This window comes from Ranitomeya imitator, chromosome 5 (genome assembly GCF_032444005.1).
Source record: "Ranitomeya imitator isolate aRanImi1 chromosome 5, aRanImi1.pri, whole genome shotgun sequence".
Lineage (NCBI taxonomy): Eukaryota > Metazoa > Chordata > Amphibia > Anura > Dendrobatidae > Ranitomeya > Ranitomeya imitator.
Genome location: NC_091286.1, coordinates 689,107,807 through 689,122,230, shown reverse-complemented (window position 1 = coordinate 689,122,230; position 14,424 = coordinate 689,107,807). Strand labels below are relative to the sequence as shown.

At 46.6% G+C, this 14,424-nt stretch overlaps 1 protein-coding gene across 1 annotated transcript in view; it reads left to right on the top strand.

Annotated features, from left to right (window-relative positions):
* Nucleotides 1-685: 685 nt before the first annotated feature.
* Nucleotides 686-14,424, top strand: part of LOC138638822 (uncharacterized) — a 161,113-nt gene continuing 147,374 nt past the window's right edge. Inside the window, exon 1 of the mRNA XM_069728446.1 lies at nucleotides 686-969. Within this exon, the coding sequence (XP_069584547.1) occupies nucleotides 790-969 (180 nt within the window). The 5' untranslated portion in view covers nucleotides 686-789. The remainder of the gene's footprint in view (nucleotides 970-14,424) is intronic.

Sequence of the window (14,424 nt, the reverse complement as noted above, 5' to 3'; positions counted from 1 at the left end):
TGATGGCTTGTTGTGACTATCCATCATCCACTTGATTACATTCCAGAGGTTTTCAATGGGCTACAGGTCTGGAGATTGGGCTGCCCATGACAGGGATTTGATGTGGTGGTCTCTTAATTTTTGCCAGTGTTTTGTGTGTGTGTATATATATATATATATATATTGTAGCATGGCTAAAGGGTTTGTAGTCGATGGGAGGTATGTGCCACATAAGTGCCTGGTTGCTGTAATGTAGCCCGGAGTATTCCTTTCTTGCACATAATCTTGTATATGTGTTTCAGGACCTGTGGTAATGTCAGACCACATGGCTAATCATGTGATGGGTTACTGGGTGGGGTTAGCTCTTTATAAGACTGGCTAATCCTTTACACAGCAGATATGTGTGGAGGTGAAACCCTCCTGAGTGTGTTACGGCTTCAGGACTGAGCCGGATGAACTGGACACTTGCTTTTCTTTGCCTGAACCAAAGGCCCATTTTGCTTCCTGTTATTTGCCACATGGTTTATGAAGCAATAAACCCAGTGAACTTTAAAGGAACACGTCTCCTGAGTGTCAGCCGTCGCAGCTGAGTGAGTGAAATCCTTACAATTGGTGGTAGACGTGCGAGCAGCGTTCCCAGCGGAGACGTGAGTTTATTTTTGAATGTCCTGGGTCAAGGCTGTTGCAAGCCAGCAAGCATTGCCGGAGAAAATGGAGGACCTGCTGAAACACTTGGTCCAGATGCAGTCACAGCAGGAGAAAAGGCAGAGCCAGTAGGAGCAAAGGCAGCAAGAGACCAACAGGCTGTTGATGCAGCAGATACAACAGAGCCAGCAGGAGCAACGGCAGAGTCAGCAGGAGCAACGGCAGCAGATGCAGCAGAGCCAGCAGGAGCATCAGCAGCAGATGCAGCTTCTGGCAACCGCCATCCAGGGCAAGGCGAGCGCCCCAACCCCAGGTTTGGCTGATGACACCCACGTCCGGAAGACGGTAAGACGCGCATTGCAGAAAATGACTCCCGGGGATGATGTTGAGGCCTTCCTGACGGTGTTTGAGAGGGTCACTGAGAGGGAAAAACTTCCGCCAGAGCAGTGGGTAGAGGTACTTGCGCCATACCTGACGGGAGAACCCCAGAAGGCGTACTATGATTTGACCTTGCAGGATGCCAAAGAGTATCACAAATTGAAAGCCGAGATTCTCGCACGTTTGGGGGTGACACTAACTGTCAGGGCACAGCGAGTTCACTCCTGGGGCTATCACCGGGACAAACCACCTCGTTCCCAAATGTTTGATCTGTTGCACCTGGTCCAGAAATGGCTGCAGCCAGAATCCTCTGCGCCTGCACAGATGGTAGAACGGGTGATGATGGATCGGTTTGTCCATTCCCTCCCGAGGCCTATACAGTCTTGGGTTGCCCAGGGTGATCCCCAGAATGCCGACGAGCTGATCGGACTGGTTGAGAGATACCAAGGGTTGGAAGCTCCTTCGGGAGGCAGCCCATGCCGTACTGGGGGTCCCAGAAGGCAGCTGAGTCCCAAAAAGGGGTGGTGCGTCCAAGGTCACAAAGGGCGGGGGAGGTGGTGCCCAAGGTCCCCACGGGTGATATTATTTGTTGGAGGTGCCACAAGCCAGGACATATAGCTGCCCGTTGTTCCCAAACCACTGAGCAGATGGACTGCAGCATGGGACGCCGTTGTTCATACTATGCGTATCCAGCCTGTAGTGTGAACTCTCCATCCAACGAGGGACCTCAAGCGTGTCCCGTAAAGGTGAACGGTCGAGCAGTAACGGCACTGTTAGACTCGGGGAGCCTAGTGACCCTGGTGAGGGCCACTTTTCCTCTCCACCTGCTCCCAGGAAAGAAGGTCGGAGTGCGGTGCATACATGGTGATGCAAAGGACTACCCTATGGCCAGGGTGGACATTGAAACGGCATGTGGCACTGAGTCCCACATAGTCGGCGTGGTTCAGGACTTGTTGCACCCTATAATTATTGGCCGGGATTTCTGTTTGTTTTGGGATTTGTGGGGAAATGGTTCTGAGCTGCCTGGCAGGGAACCAGTGAACCCTGGAAGGGTATCGCCACACCCAGAGGCAGACAGTTTTCCTTTTTGTGTTCTGGTTGGGGATGAGGAGGAAGTATCCCCTACATCTGACATTCTGGAGTTAGAAGTTACCGGTGAAAATTTTGGGACTGCCCAACATAGGGACCCCACTCTGAGGGAAGCCTTTAATAATGTCACAGTTATTGACGGGGTGGTACAGGAGCCGGGGGCAGACACAAGATTTCCCCATTTTCTGTTGCGGGGGGAGTTGTTGTACCGTGTCACGAAAATACGGGAGGAGTTGGTAGAGCAGTTGATAGTGCCGGGTCCGTATAGACGGAAAGTGTTGGACATGGCCCATTCACACATCTTGGGTGGACACCTGGGGGTGGAAAAAACGCAGGAACGGGTTGTGCAGAGGTTCTATTGGCCTGGGTGTCACCGGGAAATAGTGAACTATTGCAGGTCCTGCCCTACATGTCAGCTAACTGCTCCTACTCCTCATTTCCGGAACCCCCTTGTGCCACTGCCCATTATTGAGGTACCGTTCGAGAGAATTGCTATGGACTTGGTCGGTCCCTTAGTTAAATCAGCTCGGGGCCATCAGTATATATTAGTCATCCTGGACTATGCCACACGCTATCCTGAGGCAATTCCCTTGAGAAATTCTTCCTCAGAAAGCATAGCCCGCGAGTTGGTCCATGTCTTTTCCCGGCAAGGTCTGCCAAAGGAGATCCTGACTGACCAGGGTACACCTTTCATGAGCAAGGTGATGAGGGAGTTATGCAAAGCCCTGAAGATCTCCCAGTTGAGGACCTCGGTGTACCATCCCCAGTCAGATGGCCTTGTTGAGAGGTTTAACAAGACACTAAAGAGCATGCTGAGAAAAGCTATAGAGAAAGACGGTAGAGACTGGGATTGTCTCTTACCCTATCTGATGTTCTCCATTCGTGAAGTTCCACAGGCCTCCACAGGGTTCTCACCGTTTGAGCTTCTATATGGCCGACATCCACGAGGACTCCTGGATATAGCCAAGGAAACCTGGGAGGCCGAAGTCACACCCCACAGAAGCGTCATTGAGCATGTGGCCCTGATGCAGCAGAGGATTGCAAAGGTGATGCCTATCGTGAAAGAACACCTTCTCCAAGCACAAGAAGCTCAAGCCAGGGTCTACAACCGGTCTGCGAGAGTGAGGCAGTTCAATCCGGGAGACCGAGTTCTTGTGTTAGTTCCAACGGTGGAAAGCAAGTTCTTGGCCAAATGGCAAGGGCCATATGAGGTTGTCGAGAAACTTGGTGAGGTAAATTATAAAATTCACCAACCAGGAAGACGGAAACCATTCCAAGTGTACCATGTCAACCTCATCAAGCCATGGCATGATAGAGAGCCGACAGCAACTCCGTCATTGTTAACCCCTTAATCCCATATGACGTACTATCCCGTCCAGGTGACCTGGGACTTAATTCCCATGGACGGGATAGTACGTCATATGCGATCGGCCGCGCTCACGGGGGGAGCGCGGCCGGGTGTCAGCTGCCTATCGCAGCTGACATCCGGCACTATGTGCCAGGAGCGGTCACGGACCGCTCCCGGCACATTAACCCCCGGCACACCGCGATCAAAGATGATCGCGGTGTGCCGGCGGTGCAGGGAAGCATCGCGCAGGGAGGGGGCTCCCTGCGGGCTTCCCTGAGATGATCGGTACACGGTGATGTGCTCACCGTGTACCGAGCGTCTTCTCCCTGCAGTCCCCGGATCCAAAATGGCCGCCGGGCTGCATCCGGGTCCTGCAGGGAGCACTTCCGGGTCAGGATCAGGCTGCAGCTGCAGCTCTAATCCTGCCCGGCTGTATGTCAGATCACCGATCTGATAGAGTGCTGTGCACACTGTCAGATCGGTGATCTGTGATGTCCCCCCCTGGGACAAAGTGAAAAAGTAAAAAAAAAAATTTCCACACTTGTAAAAAAAAAAATAAAAAAAAAATTCCTAAATAAAGCAGAAAAAAAAATATATTATTCCCATAAATACATTTCTTTACATAAAAAAAAAACAAAAAAACAATAAAAGTACACATATTTAGTATCGCCGCGTCCGTAACGACCCGACCTATAAAACTGGCCCACTAGTTAACCCCTTCAGTGAACACCGTAAGAAAAAAAAAAAAAAAACGAGCCAAAAAACAACGCTTTATTATCATAACGCTGAACAAAGAGTGGAATAACACGCGATCAAAAAGACGGATATAAATAACCATGTTACCTCTGAAAACGTCATCTTGTCCCGCAAAAAACGAGCCGCCATATAGCATCATAACCAAAAAAATAAAAAAGTTATAGTCCTCTGAATAAAGCGATGCCAAAATAATTATTTTTTCTATAAAATAGCTTTTATCGTATAAAAGCGCCAAAACATAAAAAAAATGATATAAATGAGGTGTCGCTGTAATCGTACTGACCCGAAGAATAAAACTGCTTCATCAATTTTACCAAACGCGGAACGGTATAAACGCCTCCCCCAAAAGAAATTCATGAATAGCTGGTTTTTGGTCATTCTGCCTCACAAAAAAATCGGAATAAAAAGCGATCAAAAACTGTCACGTGTCCGAAAATGTAACCGATAAAAACGTCAACTCGTCCCGCAAAAAACAAGACCTCACATGACTCTGTGGACCAAAATATGGAAAAATTATAGGTCTCAAAATGTGGAGACGCAAAAACTTTTTTGCTATAAAAAGCGTCTTTTAGTGTGTGACGGCTGCCAATCATAAAAATCCGCTAAAAAACTCGCTATAAAAGTAAATCAAACCCCCCTTCATCACCCCCTTAGTTAGGCTAGGTTCACATTGCGTTAATGGGTTAACGCTAACGGACAGCGTTGCACGGCGAAAATGTCACAATTAACGCCGTGCAACGGGTCCGTTAGCACAACCATTGACAGCAATGTGATTTTCAGGTGTAGCGCATCGCTAGAGCGTGCCATTTTCGGCTCGCGCTAGCAAGGTGCCATTCTTTTGTGGCGCGCCTCAGACGCTGCTTGCAGCGTCCGCGGCGCGCCCGAGGTCCGATCCCCGATCTTCCAGAGCGGGGACGTTAACGCGACCACTAAACACGACACCTAAAAAGACATTGTGTTAGCGCAATCCGCTAGTGCTAAACGGATTTCCCTAACGCAATGTGAACCTAGCCTTAGGGAAAAATAATAAAATTAAAAAAAATGTATTTATTTCCATTTTCCGGTTAGGGTTAGGGTTAGGGTTAGGGTTAGGGCTAGGGTTGGGGCTAGGGTTAGGGTTTGGATTACATTTACGGTTGGGATTAGGGTTGGGATTAGAATTAGGGGTGTGTCTGGGTTAGGTGTGTGGTTAGGGTTACAGTTGGGATTAGGGTTAGTGGTGCGTTTGGATTAGGGTTTCATTTATAATTGGGGGGTTTCCACTGTTTAGACACATCAGGGGCTCTCCAAACGCGACATGGCGTCCGATCTCAATTCCAGCCAATTCTGCATTGAAAAAGTAAAACAGTGCTCCTTCACTTCCGAGCTCTCCCGTGCGCCCAAACAGGGGTTTACCCCAACATATGGGGTATCAGCGTACTCGAGACAAATTGGACAACAACTTTTTGGGTCCAAGTTCTCTTGTTATCCTTGGGAAAATAAAAATTTGGGGGGCTAAAAATCATTTTTGTGGGAAAAAAAAGGATTTTTATTTTCACGGCTCTGCGTTGTAAACTGTAGTGAAACACTTGGGGGTTCAAAGTTTTCACAACACATCTAGATAAGTTCCATGGGAGGTCTAGTTTCCAATATGGGGTCACTTGTGGGTGGTTTCTACTGTTTGGGTACATCAGGGGCTCTGCAAATGCAACGTGACGCCTGCAGACCAATCCATCTAAGTCTGCATTCCAAATGGCGCTCCTTCCCTTCCGAGCTCTGCCATGAGCCCAAACAGTGGTTCCCCCCCACATATGGGGTATCAGCGTACTCAGGACAAATTGAACAACAACTTTTGGGGTCCAATTTATTCTGTTACCCTTGTAAAAATACAAAGCTGGGGGCTAAAAAATCATTTTTGTGAAAAAAAAAAGAATTTTTATTTTCACGGGTCTGCGTTATAAACTGTAGTGAAACACTTAGGGGTTCAAAGTTCTCACAACACATCTAGATAAGTTCCATGGGAGGTCTAGTTTCTAATATGGGGTCACTTGTGGGGGGTTTGTACTGTTTGGGTACATCAGGGGCTCTGCAAATGCAACGTGACTCCTGCAGACCAATCCATCTAAGTCTGCATTCCAAATGGCGCTCCTTCCCTTCCGAGCTCTGCCATGCGCCCAAACAGTGGTTCCCCCCCACATATGGGGTATCAGCGTACTCAGGACAAATTGGACAACAACTTTTGGGGTCCAATTTATTATGTTACCCTTGTGAAAATACAAAACTGGGGGCTAAAAAATTTTTGCGAAAAAAAAATAAATTTATTTTAACGGCTCTGCGTTATAAACTGTAGTGAAACACTTGGGGGTTCAAAGCTCTCAAAACACATCTAGATAAGTTCCTTAGAGGGTCTAGTTTCCAAAATGGTGTCACTTGTGGGGTTTTTTAATGTTTAGGCACATCAGGGGCTCTCCAAACCAACATGGCGTCCCATCTTAATTCCAGTCAATTTTGCATTGAAAAGTCAAATGGCGCTCCTTCCCTTCCGAGCTCTGCTATGCACCCAAAAAGTGGTTTACCCCCACATATGGGGTATCGTCGCACTCAGGACAAATTGCACAACAACTTTTGTGGTCTAATTTCTTCTCTTACCCTTGGGAAAATAAAAAATTGGGGGCGAAAAGATCATTTTTGTGAAAAAATAAGATTTTTTATTTTTACGGCTCTGCATTATAAACTTCTGTGAAGCACTTGTTGGGTCAAAGTGCTCACCAAACATCTAGATAAGTTCCTTAAGGGGTCTACTTTTCAAAATGGTGTCACTTGTGAGGGGTTCCAATGTTTAGGCACATCAGGGGCTCTCCAAACGCAACATGGCGTCCCATCTCAATTCCAGTCAATTTTGCATTGAAAAGTCAAATGGCGCTCCTTTCCTTCCGAGCTCTGCCATGCGCCCAAACAGTGGTTTACCCCCACATATGGGGTATCGTCGCACTCAGGACAAATTGCACAACAACTTTTGTGGTCTAATTTCTTCTCTTACCCTTGGGAAAATAAAAAATTGGTGGCGAAAAGATTATTTTTGTGAAAAAATATGATTTTTTATTTTTACGGCTCTGCATTATAAACTTCTGTGAAGCACTTGTTGGGTCAAAGTGCTCACCACACCTCTAGATAAGTTCCTTAAGGGGTCTACTTTCCAAAATGGTGTCACTTGTGGGGATTTCAATGTTTAGGCACATCAGGGGCTCTCCAAACGCAACATGGCATCCCATCTCAATTCCAGTCAATTTTGCATTGAAAAGTAAAATGGCGCTCCTTCCCTTCCGAGCTCTGCCATACGCCCAAACAATGGTTTACACCCATATACGGGGTATCAGCGTACTCAGGACAAATTGGCCAACAATTTTTGAGGTTCAATTTCTTCTCTTACTCTTGGGAAAATAAAAAATTGGGGGCAAAAAGATCATTTTTGTGAAAAAATATGATTTTTTATTTTTACGGCTCTGCATTATAAACTTCTGTGAAGCAATTGGTGGGTCAAAGTGGTCACCACACATCTAGATAAGTTCCTTAGGGTGTCTACTTTCCAAAATGGTGTCACTTGTGGGGGGTTTCAATGTTTAGGCACATCAGTGGCTCTCCAAACGCAACATGGTGTCCCATCTCAATTCCTGTCAATTTTGCATTTAAAAGTCAAATGGCGCTCCTTCCCTTCCGAGCTCTGCCATGCGCCCAAACAGTGGTTTACCCCCACATATGGGGTATCAGCGTACTCAGTACAGATTGTACAACAATGTTTGGCATCCATTTTATCCTGTTACCCTTGGTAAAATAAAACAAATTGGAGCTGAAATAAATTTTGTGTGAAAAAAAGTTAAATATTCATTTTTATTTAAACATTCCAAAAATTCCTGTGAAACCCCTGAAGGGTTAATAAACTTCTTGAATGTGGTTTTGAGCACCTTGAGGGGTGCAGTTTTTAGAATGGTGTCACACTTGGGTATTTTCTATCATATAGACCCCTCAAAATGACATCAAATGAGATGTGGTCCCTAAAAAAAAATGGTGTTGTAAAAATGAGAAATTGCTGGTCAACTTTGAACCCTTATAACTCCCTAACAAAAAAAAATTTTGGTTCCAAAATTGTGCTGATGTAAAGGAGACATGTGGGAAATGTTACTTATTAAGTATTTTGCGTGACATATCTCTGTGATTTAAGGGCATAAAAATTTAAAGTTGGAAAATTGCGAAATTTTCAAAATTTTCGCCAAATTTCCGTTTTTTTCACAAATAAACGCAAGTTATATCGAATAAATGTTACTACTAAAATGAAGTACAATATGTCACGAGAAAACAATGTCAGAATCGCCAAGATCCGTTGAAGCGTTTCAGAGTTATAACCTCATAAAGGGACAGTGGTCAGAATTGTAAAAATTGGCCCGGTCATTAACGTGCAAACCACCCTCGGGGCTTAAGGGGTTAAGCAACCCAGAAGGTGAGGTTGGAGCGGTTACTATAGCAGAGACGCTATCAAAGACCCAGAAACAGCAGTGCCGGGAGTTACTCCAGAAAAACAGGGACCTGTTTTCAGAATTGCCAGGATACACGAAGGTCATAGAGCACGAGGTCCTAACAGAGCCACATGTGCGGGTGAATGTGAAACCTTATCGTATTCCTGAGGCTCGTCGAGAAGTTATCTCCAAGGAAGTGGAGTGTATGTTGAGGCTTGGGGTCATTGAGGAATCCAAGAGCGGTTGGTCGAGCCCAATTGTCCTGGTCCCAAAACCTGATGGAGAGTGGAGGTTTTGCAACGACTATCGGAAGTTGAATGAGGTCTCCAAGTTCGACGCTTATCCCATGCCCCGTATTGATGAGCTCATCGAAAGGCTTGGGCACGCCAGATATATATCCACCTTGGATTTGACAAAGGGGTATTGGCAGATCCCCATGGCACAGGAAGCCAAGGAGAAGACGGCCTTTTCGACACCTGATGGATGCTTCCAATATGCCCGGATGCCGTTTGGCCTACAGGGAGCTCCGGCGACCTTCCAGAGGGCTATGGATAGAGTCCTTGCACCCCATAAGGCCTACGCTGCTGCGTACCTAGATGATATCGTCATCTTTAGCCCGGACTGGGAGAGTCATCTGGAGAAAGTCCAAGCGGTGTTGGATGCTATAAGAGAGGCCGGATTTACTATAAACCCGAAGAAGTGCGCCTTGGGTAAAGAAGAAGCTAAGTACCTTGGATACATAGTGGGTCATGGAGAAATAAAACCCCAAATCAATAAAGTGGAGGCAATCCAAACATGGCCAAAACCAGTTTCCAAGAAACAAGTTAAAGCCTTCCTGGGAATCGTGGGATATTACAGGAGGTTCATCCCAAACTTCGCCACGATGGCTGCGCCTCTGACTGACCTGCTAAAAGGGACAAAATCAGTAATGGTTAAGTGGTCCGAAGAAACAGAGTCAGCCTTCCAAGAAATGAAAAACGCTTTGTGTAAGCAACCCGTTCTGATGGCCCCAAACTTCAAGAAAGAGTTTATTCTTCAGACAGATGCCTCAGATGTTGGGGTGGGAGCAGTCCTTTCCCAAGAACTACATGGGGAGGAGCATCCTGTTCTCTATCTGAGTAGGAAGCTGTCCTCATCTGAAAAGAACTACTCAGTCGTTGAGAAGGAGTGCTTGGCCATAAAATGGGCAGTGGACACATTGCGGTACTATCTGCTGGGACGTAAATTTAGACTGGTATCTGACCATGCCCCGCTTAGGTGGATGAGAGAAACGAAAGGAAGAAATGCTAGAGTCACCCGTTGGTTCTTAGCCCTGCAGGACTTCAGTTTCCATGTGGAACATAGGGCCGGAAAGCTGCACGGTAATGCGGATGCCCTATCGAGAATCACTTGTTTAGTGGGGGAAAGTGCCAAGCCCCACGGCTTTAGGCAGAGGGGGGAGGTATGTAGCATGGCTAAAGGGTTTGTAGTCGATGGGAGGTATGTGCCACATAAGTGCCTGGTTGCTGTAATGTAGCCCGGAGTATTCCTTTCTTGCACATAATCTTGTATATGTGTTTCAGGACCTGTGGTAATGTCAGACCACATGGCTAATCATGTGATGGGTTACTGGGTGGGGTTAGCTCTTTATAAGACTGGCTAATCCTTTACACAAGAGAGATGTGTGGAGGTGAAACCCTCCTGAGTGTGTTACGGCTTCAGGACTGAGCCGGATGAACTGGACACTTGCTTTTCTTTGCCTGAACCAAAGGCCCATTTTGCTTCCTGTTATTTGCCACATGGTTTATGAAGCAATAAACCCAGTGAACTTTAAAGGAACACGTCTCCTGAGTGTCAGCCGTCGCAGCTGAGTGAGTGAAATCCTTACATATATATATATATATATATATATATATATATATATATATATATATATATATTGTCAGTGAGTAGAAAAAGCAGCAGAATCAAATGTTGGCCTCAATATGCCTGGATAAACACCTCCTCGGGGGTCTGGTATAACAGCATGCGGTAATCAGGGTGCTTGCCAAATATACAGTGCAACGAGAGAAAACACAGTAGTCTGACAATAAATGGCTTCACCCAACCGCTAACCATGAGTGGAGAAAAAGTTTTGGTGTTATCATTCATATATATATTCCATGCTATGGAATTGGTGTATACGTATACCATTATATGTACCAGACCATCACTGTGAGTTCCTCAATAACTGGCCTAGTAGTGAAAACAGCCGCGGCCTCGTCCATCATTCGTCAATCAATTGCATAATTGTCCTGACGAGGCAGCGGAGTGCCGCTCACAACAACTTGGTAACAGTGGGGGAATATCTGCAGGATTTGTCCGCTGGTTCCTGACAAATTGGTGGCAGCAGTAGGACATCTGCCTGGTCCCCTGGCTGTTTTCCTAACATGGATTTTCTGACATTTAGACCCCTTAAAAGTACATTAAAAATTGAAGTGATCTCTGAAAACAAAAAAGGTTATTGAAAAACTGCTGCTAAGGGTTTACCCTTTCTCACCTCCTTAATAAAAAAGGCATTCTAAGAATGATGCTGATGTAAAGTAGATATGTGGGAAATGTTATTAATTTGTTTGTGCGGTATATTCAGAGTTTAAAAAAAAAGGGTGAATTTTCAACATTTTCAACATATTTCTGATAATTTCATAAATAAATGCTCTGGAGTCCTGTGTTCAAATCCCACCAAGGACAACATCTGCAAGGAGTTTGTATGTTCGCCCCGTGATTGCGTGGGTTTCAATGCCTTTCTCATTTCGTTTCTTTTTCCCAATGTCCTGCAGTAGTCATAGCAGGATAAAACTCCTTAAGGCTCCTTATCATTAAGGGGTAACATTTACGACACTTATGGCTCCACAACGTCCCACTCTGTACAGAACAGGGACAGAGCATTGTTGGCTTTCTGTGATCTCATTGTCTATTATTCCACATATTGGCCAGAAGTTCGGAGGATGAAGTCATGGAGGACAGAAGCGTGGGCCGCGCTGGCAGCGAGTAAAAGTGAATTTAATGTGAAGTCCTTATCACGGGGAAACCTGTCCTTGTGTATGAGAATGACCGTCCGGCCTCTGATATCTGCGGAGAATCAGGTCTGACGTAAGACAGGCAACAATATCAACATGGAAAACATGAGCCGTGAGCCGGGATTGATCAGGCGTCTTACTGTAAATCAGCCGCCTCCGGTCACGACCTACAACTGACGGAGGAATCTGTTTTACTTCTCTGCTCTTAATTTCTGTGTATAATTGGTTCAATATGGAGCAGTCTGGTCTGAGTTTTTTTTTGGTCCTGTTAGCGGAAGCTCCTGTCCTGTAGTATGTTGGCACATCATTCTCTCAAAACGTGTCTGTAATATGCTTAAGGCCCTATTCATTCGGATGTGTTGTGGCCAAAGTTCACCGTAGGAAGCACTGGTCATGCTTGACAACTTTCCCAATTTTAAATCCAGGAGGTAACTTTTTTAGACCTCACCATGCTCCCCCACACCCATTCCCACCCTCTGTGCCTCTCCACACCCATTCCCTTCCACATCCATTCCCACCCTCTGTGCCCCTCCACACCCATTCCCAACCTGCATATCCCTCCACGACCATTTTCCCCTCCACATCCATTCACACCCTCCATTCCCCTCCACACCCATTCTCAACCTCACCCTTCATGCCCCTCCACACCTATTCCCGCCCACCATGCCCATCCACACCCATTCCCACCCACCATGCCCATCCACAACCATTCCCACTCTCCATGTCCCTGCATGCCCATTCCCACCCTCAGTGGCTCTCCACACCCATACCCATCCACACCCATTCCCACCCACCATGCCCATCCACAACCATTCCCACTCTCCATGTCCCTGCACGCCCATTCCCACCCTCAGTGCCTCTCCACACCCACACCCATCCACACCCATTCCCACCCACCATGCCCATCCACATCCATTCCCACTCTCCATGCCCCTCCACACCCATTCCTACCCTCAGTGCCTCTCCACACCCATTCCCATCCCCCATTCCCTTCCACATCCATTCCCACCCTCTGTGCCCCTCCACACTCATTTCCAACCTGCATATACCTCCACGACCACTCTCCCCTCCACATCCATTCACGCCCTCCATGCCCCTCCACACCCATTCTCAACCTCACCCTTCATGCCCCTCCACACCTATTCCCGCCCACCATACCCCTCCACATCAATTCCTACCCTCCATGCGGCTCCATACCCATTCCCACTCTCCATGCCACTCTACACTCATTCCCACCCACCATGCCCCTCCACATCCATTCCCACTCTCCATGCCCCTCCACATCCATTCCCACCCTCCATGCCCCTTCATACCCATTCTCACTCTCCATGCCACTCCACACCCATTCCCGCCCACCATGCTCTTCCACATTCATTTGTGCCCTCTATGCCCCTCCATACCCATTCCCACTCACCATACCATTCCACTCCAATTCCCACTCACCATGCCCCTCCACATCCATTCCCACCCTCCATGCTCCTCCACACCTCTTCCCACTTACCATGCCCCTCCACATCCATTCCCACCCTCCATGCCCCTCCATACCCATTCCCACTCTCCATGCCACTCGACACTCATTCCCACCCACCATGCCCCTCTACACCCATTCTCACTCTTCATGCCCCTTCACAACCATTCCCATCCTTCATGCCCCTCCACGCCCATTCTGACCTACTCCGTCCATGTCCCTCTACCCCCACCCTCTATGATCCTCCACACCCCTTCCCACCCTCCATGCCCCTCAAACCCCTTCCCACCCTCCATGCCCCTCTAGATCCATTTCTACCCTCCATGCCCCTCCGCATCCATTCCCATCTTCCATGATCTCTGCAACCCTTCCCACCTTTCAAGCCCCTCCACACCTATTCTTACCCTCCATGCCTCTCCACACCCATTCCCACTCTCTATGCCCCCCCACACCCATTCCCACCCTATATGCCTCTCCACACCAATTCCCACCCTCTGTGTCTCTCCAAAATGGCCAATTAGACATCAAGGCTTAAAAACTTTCCAGAGTCGATGGTTTTATATGAGGTTTTGAGTGGTTTCAGCAGATTCCAAAAGAATGACTGATTACCCCAGGAACCCTGGAGGTCTCTCCTTTTTAGGAGAGGTTCCTGAATGTTCCAAAAGAGTTGGCAAATATAAACATGGCCCAGATTTGCCCACAATTTTAGAAAATCATATGGAGCACATGGAATTTCTCTTGAAGAGTCTTTTGGATTTAGTCTGCTCCAAAAACACTTGAAAAATTGCTCAAAAAACGCTTGAAAAATTTTGTATTAATTTCTTATGTAACTTGACTTGCTGGTGATGGATTCATTTTTTTTTTCTATTTTTTTCCTATTCCGGTTTAAAAAAAAAAAACAACAACCTAGACACTGACCAATCAAAATGTAAGGAAAAAAAAGCTTCAAAAACTCTGAAAAACTCTTCAAACAATTGTAAGGAATTAAAAACTCCACAAAGAAGGAAAGATCTCTATGGTAGTTTCCTCTAGAAAACTCATCATATTTGACCACCTCAATATGATACTTACTGTACGGTCCTCCTTTAAAATGAAGTGGCGCCTAAACCTAAACCTGCCACAAACATAACAATAAAAAGTTTTTCCGAAGACATCTGTATAATTAAAAGTTCTGAATTTTTCAAACATTTTTATATCGGTTCTTTAACATTTTCATGTACGGTAATCCGCTTG